Here is a 13,186-nt window from a genome sequence, read left to right as displayed (position 1 = left end):
TGCTGGTGAAGATGTGAACTCAGGGAACCCGGAGGCACTGCTGGTAGGAATGCAAACTGGTGCAGCCACTATGGGAAACAGTGTGAAGGTGCCTCAGAAACTTAAAAATGGAACTACCATATGATCCAGCAATCCCACTTCTGGGTATTTATCCAAAAGAAATGAAATCACCATCTCAAAGAAATACTTGCACCCTCATGTTCATTGCAGCATGTTCGTTGTTCATTATTCACAATAGGCAAGATACGGAAATAAGCTAAGTGTGTCCATCAACCATCAACAGATGAATGGAGATAAAGATATTCTCAGGCATTAGAGCTGAGAATATTACATATACAGAGGGTGCCCCAAATATATATACACATTTTAAGAAAGGAAAACGGGAAAAAGCAGAGAACCCTATGATTTCACTGATATGTGGTATATAAACCAAAAAGAACAAGACAAACAAATGAGAAACAAAAACTCATAGACACAGACAATAATTTAGTGGTTACCAGAGGGTAAGGGGGTGGGGGGTGGGTGATGAGGGTAAAGGGGATCAAATATATGGTGATGGAAGGAGAACTGACTCTGGGTGGTGAACACACAAGTGGATTTATAGACGATGTAATACAGAATTGTACACCTGAAATCTATGTAAATTTACTAACAATTGTCACCCCAATAAAATTAATTAAAAAAAAAAAAAAAAAAAAAAAAAAGAAAGGAAAACGGTAGTAAAATTGTAATACTCAATATATACCGACAATAAAAGATGAATACAAGTCACGTTTGACTTCTGCGATTACAAGAGGTGCTCAAAGTGGTTACCATCAGCGTCCAGACACTTCTGATTAAGGCGAACTACTGCTTGAGCAACGTTGACCAGAGTGTCCACTTGTATACATTTCTTGGCACCCCCAGTTTATATATATGTATATGGAATATTATTCACATATGTATAATGGAATATTATTCACCCATAAAAAAGAAAGAAATCCTGCCATTTGCAACAACAGGGGAAGACCTAGAGGGCATTAAGCTAAGTAAAATAAGACAAACAGAGAAAGACAAATACTGCATGGTATCCCTTATATGTAGAATCTTAAAAAGAAGAAGAGAGTGGGGCGGAGGAGGAGGAAGAAGTCAAGCTCATGGAAACAGAGAGCAGAAAAGTCACTGCCAGGGCCTGGGAGTGGGTGATACAGGGAGAGGTTGGTAAGAGTACAAACTTTCAGTATGTCTGAGGATCTAATGAAAAACATTGATGACTATAGTTGATGACACTGTATTGTATAATTAAGATTTACTAAGAGACTAGAACTTAAATGTCTTCACCAAAAAGAGATAAATTATAATAAAATTTTGTAACATTGTTCTCTAGTGCCAGTGTGACTTACTATTATGTATCCACATCTGTCATGGAGATTGCAAATATTCTTCATGTGTCTTAGGATGAAATAAATCCGCCAAGACAGGTGCAAGGGCTAAGAGAATACCCCTTCCTATTGCCTTTTGTTACCTCTGTTTATAAAAATAAATCACCCCTGAGAAAAGCCTCTACGAAATGCCCCTAGTGGTAACTTCTGGAATGGAATTAAAGAGATTGCTGTACAAAGGCCGAGGAGGGGGGGCCCAAAGTGGACTGTGGTGTCAATCCTAAAGTGAGATGTCAGCAGAGGTGGAGTTTCTTCTGTGAACTCTATAAAAGCTCAGTTCCTCTATCACCGAGAGACAGACTCTGCTCCATCGGGGCTGAAGCTACAGGTGCTCCCTCCTAGAATCCCCAAGGGATTTCACTCAAAGAAGCCTCAGAAGCCTGGGTTCCTCCTCGCAAAGCCCTACAGTCAGCATGAACGGTCATGTGTATAGGAAGAAAGCCGTACAGTACCGGAGGATGGCACCCAGCGTCTATGGGGGGGCTGGAGGCCACGGCACCCGCATCTCGGTCTCCGGTGACATGGTGAACTATGGGAATGACGTCGCCAAAGGGCACCTGCTTTTTGGCAATGAGAAGATGGCCATGCAAAACCTGAATGATCGCCTCGCAAGCTACCTGGAGAAGGTGCGGTCCCTGGAGCAGGCCAACGTTACACTTGAAGGGCAGATCAAGAAGTGGTACGAAACCAACACGCCCAGCATCAGTCGGGACTACAGCGCCTATTACAAACAAATCCAAGAGCTGCAAAATCAGGTGAGGGCTGATGCCTGTGTTTTCTACTCCTTTGTCTAGCTGCGTGATGTATCAAGAGGGTATATACATTAGGTGGGTCTAAATGGATGCTGTCAAGCAAATTAGGCTGAAATGCTACATCTAGACAAATTCTAGCATCTACTCTTAGTGCGGAAGCACCTGACTACATAGTAGGATGACTATAAATCATACTTTTTAAAGTTTTTAAATAGAATTATATAGAAAATATGACAATTTTATCCTCCCGTCTTATAAACTGTTTTTCTGTCATAGTTTTACCAGATCAGGGCTAAGTGAACAGCAAACTTTTTTTTTTTCTGAAAAGAGCTAAATTTTTTAAGTGATAATAAATCTTTCTTAGTTTTTCACCTAGTTCCCATCAACTTTTGGAACCCCAGGCAATTTAGAGTTTCCTCCTTTCGTTTATGTAAAGGGTGTAACACGAGTATTAGAATACTGTATCGTAGATTCCAATGATGAAGTGAGTCAGGGTGGAAATGGGGAAGGGGTATAGGTCTTCATGTGACCTGGATTTTACAATGTCCTGCTGAATCATCTGATCATCATCACCAAGCAGTGCAGAAACCACTGGTACAATAATGGAATGTTCTATTGCCCCCAGTTCAAATGTATTGCAATCCTATCAGAACCTGCTCCCACATCATCCAAGAAAGGTGCAGTTCTCTGTTTTATCAATTATGTGGAATAAAAGAAGACTTTGCTCCTAATTGAACATTTCAGATTACAGCGCAGACTATTTGCACTGCTTTAATGTTCTTATCTGATCAAAATAAGTGCCCCTTTCGTTTTCCTTTCTATTTTAACATTTGCTTTCCTTTAGAGAAAAGGCTACTTACTTACCAGCAAGGCCCTATTTCCTGTGTTGTGTTAGACGTCTGTAAGATTTGATTCAGGCTCTACGGGGAGTTACTTTGGGGTTCCAGGAACTATGTGGATGTAGGAAGCAAAGGTGTTTAAATTGCCCTTTCTGCCGACAGCTCATTCTTCTCAGGCCCGTGAAAAACATACAAAATCAGCCAACCATTCTCCCCTACCTGTCTCATGGTTCTCGTTTCTGAATCTACTTTGGATCATCCCAAATACACAGGCACAGCCATTTCTTCCCTTTAGCTGGGCAGACTCAGTATTTGAAGGAAGGCAGCTCGCTTGCAGGACTGGATCTGCTGAAAGAAACATGTCATTATAACATCTTCCACAAGCAGACTTCTACTCCATATGCATCTTAAAGAATTCACCCTCTAGGTCATGGCTTAAGCTCAGGGGCTTATCCTGATAGCCCCAGTGCCTAGCTCAATTCCCACCACAGAACGAGTGTCCATTCATCAGCCAATATTTAGCAGACAGTAACAAGGTGCTGGGACCACGCTGGGCACTGGGCAATAGGATGGTGAACATGATGTAACTTACGGGAAACAGGCATGGACGAAGGCAACATTTATGCCACACAGAGGGGGAAGTGCTAGCACGGAGGGCTGTGTAGGACAATGAGAGCACCGGCCGTTCATCCCGCTCTGTTTTGAGGAAATCAGTGAAGGCCTGAAGGAATGATAAACTGAGCGGTGGAGAAGGAGTTCACCAAGTGAGAGAAGCTAAGAGGAACATTCTAGGCAGGAACAACATCAAAGGCAAGACACTCGATAAGGTTTGGTGGTTCGAGGTGAATTAAATTCTCTTTTTGTGAAAAAAAGAAAAAGCGACCAAACCCTGGGACTAGAGTTGCGTTTTACAAGTCTATTATGTTAAATATCCATATCATTATTCTTCCTGTTTTCATGTGGCAATTATTGAAATAAAACCATTGTCTTTAAATAGTAGTACCTAAGGATCAACTCCTATCCAGTTGAAAATGTCTTTCTTTCTCATGTGTTTTCCAGATTAAAGAAGCTCAAAAGGAAAGAGCTAAATGTATCCTGCTAGTTGACAATGCTAAACTGGCTGCTGAGGACTTCAGACTAAAGTAGGTCCTCTAACGCCACGGCGAAACTTCCTGGAAAGGAATATCTTTTAGTAGTCCTTCATGACATTCAGCTTTCTGTATCACTGTTGGTAAAGGAGCTACCACTAAATATTTTCAGAATCCTAGAAACTATCTGGTCTCGCCTAGCACTCACAACTGGACTTCTCTCTCCCACAGTCTTAAGATTTGGTCACCCAGCGCACAACTAAACATCTCCAGTAACTACTACTGTTCTCGTCGGTTAGCTCTAGTTGCTAGAACATTCTTTTTTAGAACCTGGCACCTACCTTCTCACATACCAAGCCTAATGCTTCCCTATAGAATAACAACAAAGCATAAGTGCCCTTCTGTTATCTAAAGAGACTCATTTGTCTACCTCAGTGATTCTGCATGTGAGTCACCCATGTTCCTTCCAGCGCAGACAGGTGTCTGACCAAAGTTCCAGGATGACTCTTAATGCTATCTAGTTTGCCAGCGCTTTACAATACAGTCTGACCAAGCAAAAAACTAGGACTAGGACTGAAGCAGTTCAAATCGTGTTCACTCGCGTAGTCAGTCATATCATACTACAAATGATCAGAGTTGTTCCTCAGAAACGGCTTCTACACTTAGGTTTCTTCACCTGAATTTGTACAATGCATCTGCACTAACAAGTCCTTTGTGGTTTAAAAGGGCTGCACATTAATGCTACAGGGATCAAAAAGAAGGAAATGAGAAAGCAGATCTGAAGGTTAAAGCAGTAAAAGTTCATTAATTCCAGTCAATATCTGGGTGTCCCACTGCATTGTCATTTTTTTAAAGTTTGCTACTTTAATAAAAATGGGAGTATATAAAAGTGTAGAGGAGAATACATGAATTTTTAAGATAATTCACTTTGGATGCATCTGTTGACAAAGCAATAAAAGTAAATTGATCGTGAATAGTCATTAAGGAAATCTAACTAACCATTATTTAACATCAGTAATGAGAACCCTTTGCTAGCACAGTGATTAAAGCAAACTCAACATCTTCTTTTCAAATATATCCTAGAATTTAGGAACTTTTCAAAGTAATCTCAGATTTTTTTTTAACCAATCATTCCAAATCACAGAGATTATATTATGGGGCAAATTACCTGATTCTTAGGTTCCCATGAACATTTCTGAAATGTCTAAAGGGGGACACAATAATGTGTTGAAACTGATCTTCTCCTATACCACATACAGATCTATCTTATTATATTAAGATGATCTCTTCTATAGTAGCTTCAGAAGGACTCAGGGATCTCTGCTTCTTACTGAATCCACAGATACGAGACTGAGAGAGGATTGCGCCTAACAGTGGAGGCTGATCTTCAGAGCCTGGGTAAGGTCATTGATGACCTCACCCTAAGTAAAACAGACTTGGAGATTCAAATTGAAGAACTGAATAAAGACCTGCTTCTCCTCAAAAAAGAACATCAGGAGGTAAGAAAATATTCAGAAGTATTGGTACTGGGAATGATGGAATGGCGATCATAATGAGGAGGAGGAGGAAGAGAAAGAGGAAGAGGAGAACCACTTGGTGATGGCGCAGAAACCTTCTTTGCATAAGGTTTCTGTTGGGCTTAAATAGCTTAGAGCAATACCTGGACCATAAAAAGCCCTTCCTTTTTCACCCATTCCTAATAAAAGAAGATTTATTGCCTTTTCTGCCCAGCCTCTTCTGAGAATATGCTTCAGACGATAATCAATCAGGATTTTCACCCCTCATAGGAAGTGGACTGCCTATGCACGCAGCTGGGCAATACTGTCAACGTGGAGTTGAAGGCTGCTCCAGGCCTGAACCTCAGTGCCATCATCAATGAAATGAGGCAGAAATATGAAGCCTTGGCCATGGAAAACCTTCAGAAGGCCAAAGAAGAGTTTCAGCTACAGGTAATAGCATCATTCTCAAGGATAAGCAAAGGTATGGGAGTCATCCTCCGAAAAGAGATAACTCTTTTTCTTCCTTCCTTCTTTCTTTCCTTCCTTCCTTCTTTCCTTCCTTCCTTCCTTCCTTTCTTCCTTCCTTCTTTCCTTCCTTTCTTCCTTCCTTCTTCTTTTTTTCTCTCTCTCCTCTCTTTTCTCTTTCTCTCTGTCTTCCCTTATTGACTTATTTTTCATTTTCGGAATTTTAGACAGAAAATCTGCAGCAACAAGTCACAATAAACACTGAAGAGTTAAAAGAATCTGAGGTTCAACTAAAGGAGCTGAGCCGGACCTACCAGATGGTGGATATAGACCTCAAGTCTCAACTCAGTGTGGTAAAGCACATCTAACTTCCTGCTCTCAATGCAGCATTTGTTTACTATGTGCCGGTGTCAGGAACTCCAGAAATGCAAAGACCTATAAGAAATAAGCCCTCCCCTTGCAGAGCTGGCAGTGAAACAGGCCAAACAACTGATTATAATTGAAGGACAGAAAGAAATCAAGGAAAGGGGCATTGAATTACAAGGATGCAGAGGGAAAAGTACATCTGGAAGGCTTCACAGGAAAAGTGGCATTTAAACTAGAGATAAATTTTTAAGCTGGAGAATAGAGGTAAAGACATTTCTAGGCTCAGCAAATCAGTCAGCTCATGGTAAAGCATGCTGGGGTAACAACCCCCAAATCATAGTGGCTTACAATGATACTGCATCCATTATGGCTGGGCTGCAGCTCTGCTCCATGACATTTCCACTCCAGAGGTAAGGCTGAAGGAGTAGGCCCTAGATGGGGCATGCCAGTGTTGTGGCACAAAGAAAAAAAGCAATGGTCAGACCACGTGATCGCTTTTAAAGCTTCTCCTCAGAAAAGGCACTTGTCAGTTTCACTTGCATTTCTTTAGCCATAGAAGTCATAGGACCCAGCCTGGTGTCAACAGGATAAGAAAGTCTAATCCTCCACATGGATGGGCACCACAAATAACAGGGAGGGGAGGCAAATAGAGAGAACAGTGAGTGCAAAGCTAAAAACAAACAAAAACTCCAAGAGCTAGGGATCCTAGCGGACTGGCTGGAATGGAAAGAAGTGGGAGATGGCTAGATGGAAAGAGTGGGAGATAAAACTAGAAATATGCACGATGCCCACAATAACTAGCTGCAGAAATTTTTCTCAAAAGAAATTAAAATTGAGCCCCTTCTTACATCAAGTCCTCAAGTAAGAAACGTTCACTTTTTCTTGTGCTTGTAGAAAGACTCTTTGGAGCGTACACTGCAGGCTACCAAAGCTCGTTATAGTAGCCAGTTGGCCGAGAAACAGGCAACGTTGAACACCCTAGAGGCCCAGCTGATGCAGATTCGGACTGACGCAGAGCGCCAGAACAGACAATACAATGATCTCCTCGACATAAAGACCCGGCTTGAGCAGGAAATTGCTACTTACCATAGCCTTCTGGAAGGAGGAGATATAACGTAAGGCTCCAAGGGATATGTGTCAGTGTCTATTTTAATGTCCACACCTTAAAACCTGTCACTCATTCCCCAGCACCAATGCAATTCCTAGCACAAAAGCAATTACACACACACACACATACACACACACCAACAGCAACAACAAAACAAAAATATACCCAAAAGTACACACATCCCCAAAAAAACCAAGTACAACCTTTGTACTTGAGGTCATGTCATAGGACAGTTAGGAGATGGTTGTTATATAGCTGATATGGATTTTCGCTAACGCTAATTTTTATGATTAACACATAATTGCCAGCACAATCACTTTTTAAAATTCTCATTGAGAGGTCATGAGTTGAACAACAGGCCACATAAGTCTGTGGGAACCAGTTTAAGAATCGCCAGCGTGTGCAGCACAACTGTCTTCAAATACCACTCAATAAAGTCATCAAGAGCACACAAGATTTCAACCTGCATTGTAGTTTTGTTATTTTAATTAAAAAAACTAGCATTTGTTAAATGTGTCAGTTTTGAAGATAAGCATTTTCCAAGTTAAAAAGTAAGACACTCAAGTTAGAAGAAACAAGCATAGTAAAAGGGAAAAAAGTACAAACAGGATTAAAACACACCGCTCAGATTTTATTTTGAAACAAAAAAGGAGAACAGTGCTTCATTTTCAAAATGACAATAACACTTTTTTCTGTTTCTTTTTCTTCTCTTAAAAAAAAACCCAGAACTACAGAATTGCAGTTAAGCACGGTGGGGGAGAAAGGTAAGTGTTCTAATTTTCACACATTTCCTAGAAGACTGAATTCTCACTCAATCGCTTGCCACTTATCATCTGCCCCTGGTGAAAAGTAAAGGGAGATCAGTTCTCAAGTGAGCAGATATTACCCTAGGGATTCTGAAAATCAGTCACATCACATAAATAAACCCTCCATATGGGAAATTAGTCACACTCCCCAGGACAGGGTGATTTTCTTGGCCCCATGCTATTATTGTCCTGAGACATCCTGAGATCCTGAAAATGAAAAATAAGATGAAAATATGCATTGTTGCTTGATTCAATATTATATGTTTCTCTTTGAGGGTGGGGAGAATAGAAAATTTATAAATTTGTGGAGAGTGGAACATTTTCTGCATTTATTTATAAAATAGACTTAAGATCATTTAAGAAAGAAAATGGGTTAGCCTTTTTTTTAAGAAGGAAGTAAGTGCAAAATGATAATAATTAAAAGTTGATTATAAACCAGCAGTCATGTGTCTAAGTTAACATTTTGTATTTAAATCTAAATTCAGAGATAAAGAAAACCAGAGTGATTAAGACAGTCATACAAGAAACAGTGGATGGCAAGGTTGTGTCATCTGAAGTCAAAGAGACGAAAGAAGATATGTGAACACGTGCCAGAAGGAGATGCTGCTGAGGTTTTGAAAGAAATGTAGCTATAATTTTTGCTCCCTGCAAGAAAGCATCCATCAGAAAGCACCGTGAATACTTCCTAATGATTAGAGGAGAAAAAAAAAAAGTCCATTTATCAGTCTCTGTAATTGAATATAAATGTTTTACTCAAAGGAGCTTCAAACTGCCTGCAAAAATGAAATCCAATGAGCATTAGGATATTTAAAATATCATTACTGCCATCTTTACCACGAAACACATTAATTACAAGCTATAGCCACTTAATCTCAATTTGCTAATGTTCCTGAAAATTACAGCACATTTCAATTATACTAAACCTCGTGGAACAGAGTCTATGCAAATAAAACTCTCTCTAATTTTTCCTATTTCTGAATTGCAAAATCTCCTTTCAGAGGCCCCTGGATTCTTGATTAAGCTAATTTCTTCGTTAATTTCATAGAATTTTCAGTATCAGTAAAATTCTGCTAGCTTCCAATTATATCTTCTTTTTTTCCATTTTCTCTACTGCCTTTTAAAACTCAGCTCAGCTCTTTGAATAATTTGAGAGTCAGAAGCCAATCACAAATGCTGAGTAGAATAAGAATGAAGCACATTATGCTTGAAATGGGAGTAGATTAAAAGCAAAATTAGTGAAACCCTTCTCAAGGCAGAATGCTTCTCCTTATGATAATAAACTGCATAAATCATCAGGTGTTCTCTTTCTTTATGTGGTGAACATATATTATGAAACGTTTGTCGCCCTTTTTTACAGCTTTAATGAAATATAACTCACACACCATAAAATTTACTTTTGTAAAGTGTACACGTTCACAGGATTGTACAACCATCACCACTATCTAATTTTAGAGCATGCTCATCAGCCTGCCAAAAAACCCAGTGGCAGTCACCCCCATTCCCTGTCCTCCTAGCCCCTGACAACCACGAAGCCACTTCTTCTCTCCATGGATTTGCCTAATCTGGACATTTCATATAAATTGAATCATGCAATGTGTTCTTTTATACACAATGTTTATAGAAGCATGATTCATAATAGCCCAGAAATGGAAACAAATGCCCATCAATTAATGAATGCATAAGCAAAATATGGTATATTCATACAATGGAATATTATTTGGCAAGAAAAAGGAGTGAAGTACTGATACATGCTACAACCTGGATACATCTTGAAAACATTATACTGAGTGAAAGAAGCCAATACAGAAACACACACTGCATCCTCAGCCTTCTAGTATTTTAGTGAGCAATAACTGCCATGCAAATGTTTACAGGAAAAATAAATTTGCCCTCTATCATTGTATCCTAGTAAATAAATAGTTTGGATTTAAATTTTGATATATGTTTGTAAAGAAATAGGATTTTGAGTGTGATTATTCTACTAAAAATGTGGTTCACTTAAACTAATAGCTACCATTTATTGAGCACTTACTATGAACTAAACAGTGTGCGAGTTCTCATTTAATCTTCACAATAACGCTATAAGGTAGAAGCTATCAGGTTGAATCACATGAACTTACCAATATGTGATCATTTTTGACCTTCAAAAAATAGCAATTTCATATGGTTTGAGGTTCGTATTATATTATGAGGACAAATGAGGATTATATATGAAGACATGACCATATGATCTCACTTATATGTGGAATCTAAAGAGCAGAATAAACGAACAAACAAAACAGAAATCGACTCAGAGATATAGGGGGGGAAAATGAGGGTTGCTAGATGGGAGTGGATGGTGGAGAACGTAAAGGGATTAGAAAGTACAAATTGGTAGTCACAGCATAGCCACAGGGATATGAAATACAGTTTGGGGAATATAATCAAGAACGTAAAGATTTTGTAGGGGGGCACTTGTCTTATTAGGGGATCACGTCATAGACTGTGTCTGACCACTGCACTGTACACCTGAAGCTGAAGCTGAATAATATTGAATGTCAACTATAGTTAAATACAGAGAGACAGAGAGAGAGAGAGAGAGAGAGAGAGAGAGAGGGAGGGAGAGAGAGAGAGAGAGAGAGAGAGAGAGAGAAGAGAAAGAGAGAGTTACAGGATGTGGAGTACGCATAGGGAATAGAGTAAATGGAATTGTTAACAGCTATATATGATATCAGAGAGGTAGTAGATTGGGGGAGAAGGGTTATCACTTTGTGAGGGGTGTAAATGCCTAACTATTACATTGTTTTGTATACCTGAAACTAATAAAAAACAAAAAAAAATTCACAGGACAAGGAAAAAAAGACATGAAATAAGCACTCTTGCAAAGTCACAGTTACCTAGTAATGGAGCAAGACTGAACTTCAGGGCTATTTGTCTTAAGTCATGACACCCTGTTAACCAACTAATTTACATGACAATAACTGAGCATTGAAGTGAGCATTTGCCTGTCCTTAGTTGTTTTGTTGTTTTCTAATTTCATTTTCACTAGCCAGATACTTGTAACACCCAATTGTCACAAATGTCCAGCTAACATCACACACCAGGCTTGATTCAGCACAACCTTTTGTCAGAAAAAAAAATTCTTTTCAGCCACTCTCATTCCTTTGCTTTTCAAAGTGAGCAGGTTTCACTCTGATCATTTTTTTCTCAATTTCCTTCCAAGTAACTCTACTTTGTAAATTACTTTTAAAGATGTTAAGAACTTTTAGAAATAAATTCTTCACCTACCAAGACACATTCCAGAAGAGCCTGAAACTTTGACATGCAAATAACAGAGACTATCAGTCTGGCTAATAAAAAATCTACAGAAGATGAGTTTGAAATTCACTAGGCCTGGCCATTGTCATATGGCAATAACGATGCTTTGTTAAAACAGGTAGAATTATTATTTTTAACTCAATTTCCTGTCATAAAAATGAAGATTAATCCTTGCCTTTGGTCTATCTCTAGTTTCTTCCCAGTAATATTTCAATGAAAGTAGGTGAGACCATGCTTACATGTGGAACCAGATGGTTCTACCTCTGGTTCTACCAGTAGTTACTGTATGAAAGTGAAGCATTAATCTCTATATGTATCTATACTTCTTATATGAACTAAGAAAAAGAACAGCACGATCCTATTACCGCCAGGCATACAGACCCAGAGATTTGTCGTCCTGAAATATAGGTCTCTTTATCACCCATTAGAATCATCATCAGTGTACTTCATGACTTTATATGAAATCATCATCACAGAAGTGGAATTATCACACTCAGAACCCGAGAGGTGAAGACAGGATGGACAGAACAATTTTTTCTGGGCTTTAGGAATTACATCCACACAGAGTCATACAACATCTCAAAAGAAGAATAACATGGAATAATATAAAATCAAACCTTGATCAGTGGACACCCGCTGTTCTCACCCTTATTCCTTTGAGGGTAATCTGAGGTACCTGATTACACCCTGAACTAATATTTCCAAGTTAAAGCATTAACTAGCGCTTTTTATTTTTTAATTTCCCTTCAAACATCTGTTTTCTCTCCCCTAGACTCATTCCAAGATTCCGCTTACCAGCATATTGTTTTATCTTCCTCTGCCTCACTCTCACCCTGCTTTTGAGGACCCTTGAACTCTGAAGTCCAGAACACATCCTTGTTCATCGTCATCTCAAAAGCACCCATGAAACATCAGTCACCCATTCTTTTTTCACTCACAGGATCTTAAAATGTTACTCAAAGCAAAAGCAAAAGGTATTATAGACCAATGATCAGTGAATTGAAGAATAGAACGTCTGCCTGTCTTGAACTCAGGTGGAAAATCCTGCAAAGATCAGAAAACTAACCAATATGACGAGAAGATGAGCACACATTTTACTTAATAAAAATCTAAAGACTTACAAATACCACATAAACAATTATCTCCATTCTCTAAACTCTATAAAAATGTAAGACCTCATTCTTTTGAACAGTTCACCCTGGTCCTAGCCATTTTCCTCTGTGCCTCAGCTTATGTAACCAATTTGCCAACAAGCACAAGATGGTTCCGTTTTCTCCATTCCCACCTTCCTACATTTTTACAGCTGTCAAAGAAAATTACTTTCACTTCTAAAAACTCTAAAATAGAGGCTTGATTATTTAGCTGAGTCCTCCCTCCACCCCAAAGTATAGCCACTAAAGAAGAAACATTTCTCTTTTCAACTTCTGAAGTTGCTCCCCATTCATAATTGGATTCAAAATAAATCTTGGTCAAAGCATACCGGTAAATTAGAGCAAAGTCATTTTCAAATGAAATGAATTTTAAATGACACATTCAAGCATGTTA

The 13,186-nt window shown here is 39.0% G+C and overlaps 1 protein-coding gene across 1 annotated transcript; it reads left to right on the top strand.

Moving 5' to 3' along the window:
* The first annotated feature begins 1,713 nt into the window (after positions 1-1,713).
* KRT20 (keratin 20) lies at positions 1,714-9,638 on the top strand. Its single transcript, XM_081029539.1, has 8 exons — positions 1,714-2,176; positions 4,072-4,154; positions 5,443-5,599; positions 5,888-6,049; positions 6,292-6,417; positions 7,325-7,545; positions 8,265-8,302; positions 8,830-9,638. Exons 1-8 carry the CDS (start codon positions 1,835-1,837, stop codon positions 8,925-8,927), a joined length of 1,227 nt encoding a protein of 408 aa, XP_080885665.1. The 5' UTR covers positions 1,714-1,834; the 3' UTR covers positions 8,928-9,638.
* The last annotated feature ends 3,548 nt before the right edge of the window (positions 9,639-13,186 follow it).

This window comes from Rhinolophus hipposideros (assembly GCF_964194185.1).
Source record: "Rhinolophus hipposideros genome assembly, chromosome: 20".
In the NCBI taxonomy this organism is placed as follows: Eukaryota; Metazoa; Chordata; class Mammalia; order Chiroptera; family Rhinolophidae; genus Rhinolophus; species Rhinolophus hipposideros.
Note: the sequence above shows the minus strand (reverse complement) of the source record. Positions and strands in the feature narration are given on the sequence as shown.

Bases quoted from the DNA above. Each gene is read 5' to 3' on its own strand.
- KRT20 (XM_081029539.1), top strand. From the start codon at position 1,835: ATGAACGGTCATGTGTATAGGAAGAAAGCCGTACAGTACCGGAGGATG. The intron at 2,177-4,071 runs GTGAGGGCTGAT...TGTGTTTTCCAG, and splicing joins TCCAAGAGCTGCAAAATCAG to ATTAAAGAAGCTCAAAAGGA. The intron at 7,546-8,264 runs GTAAGGCTCCAA...AAAAAAACCCAG, and splicing joins CTGGAAGGAGGAGATATAAC to AACTACAGAATTGCAGTTAA.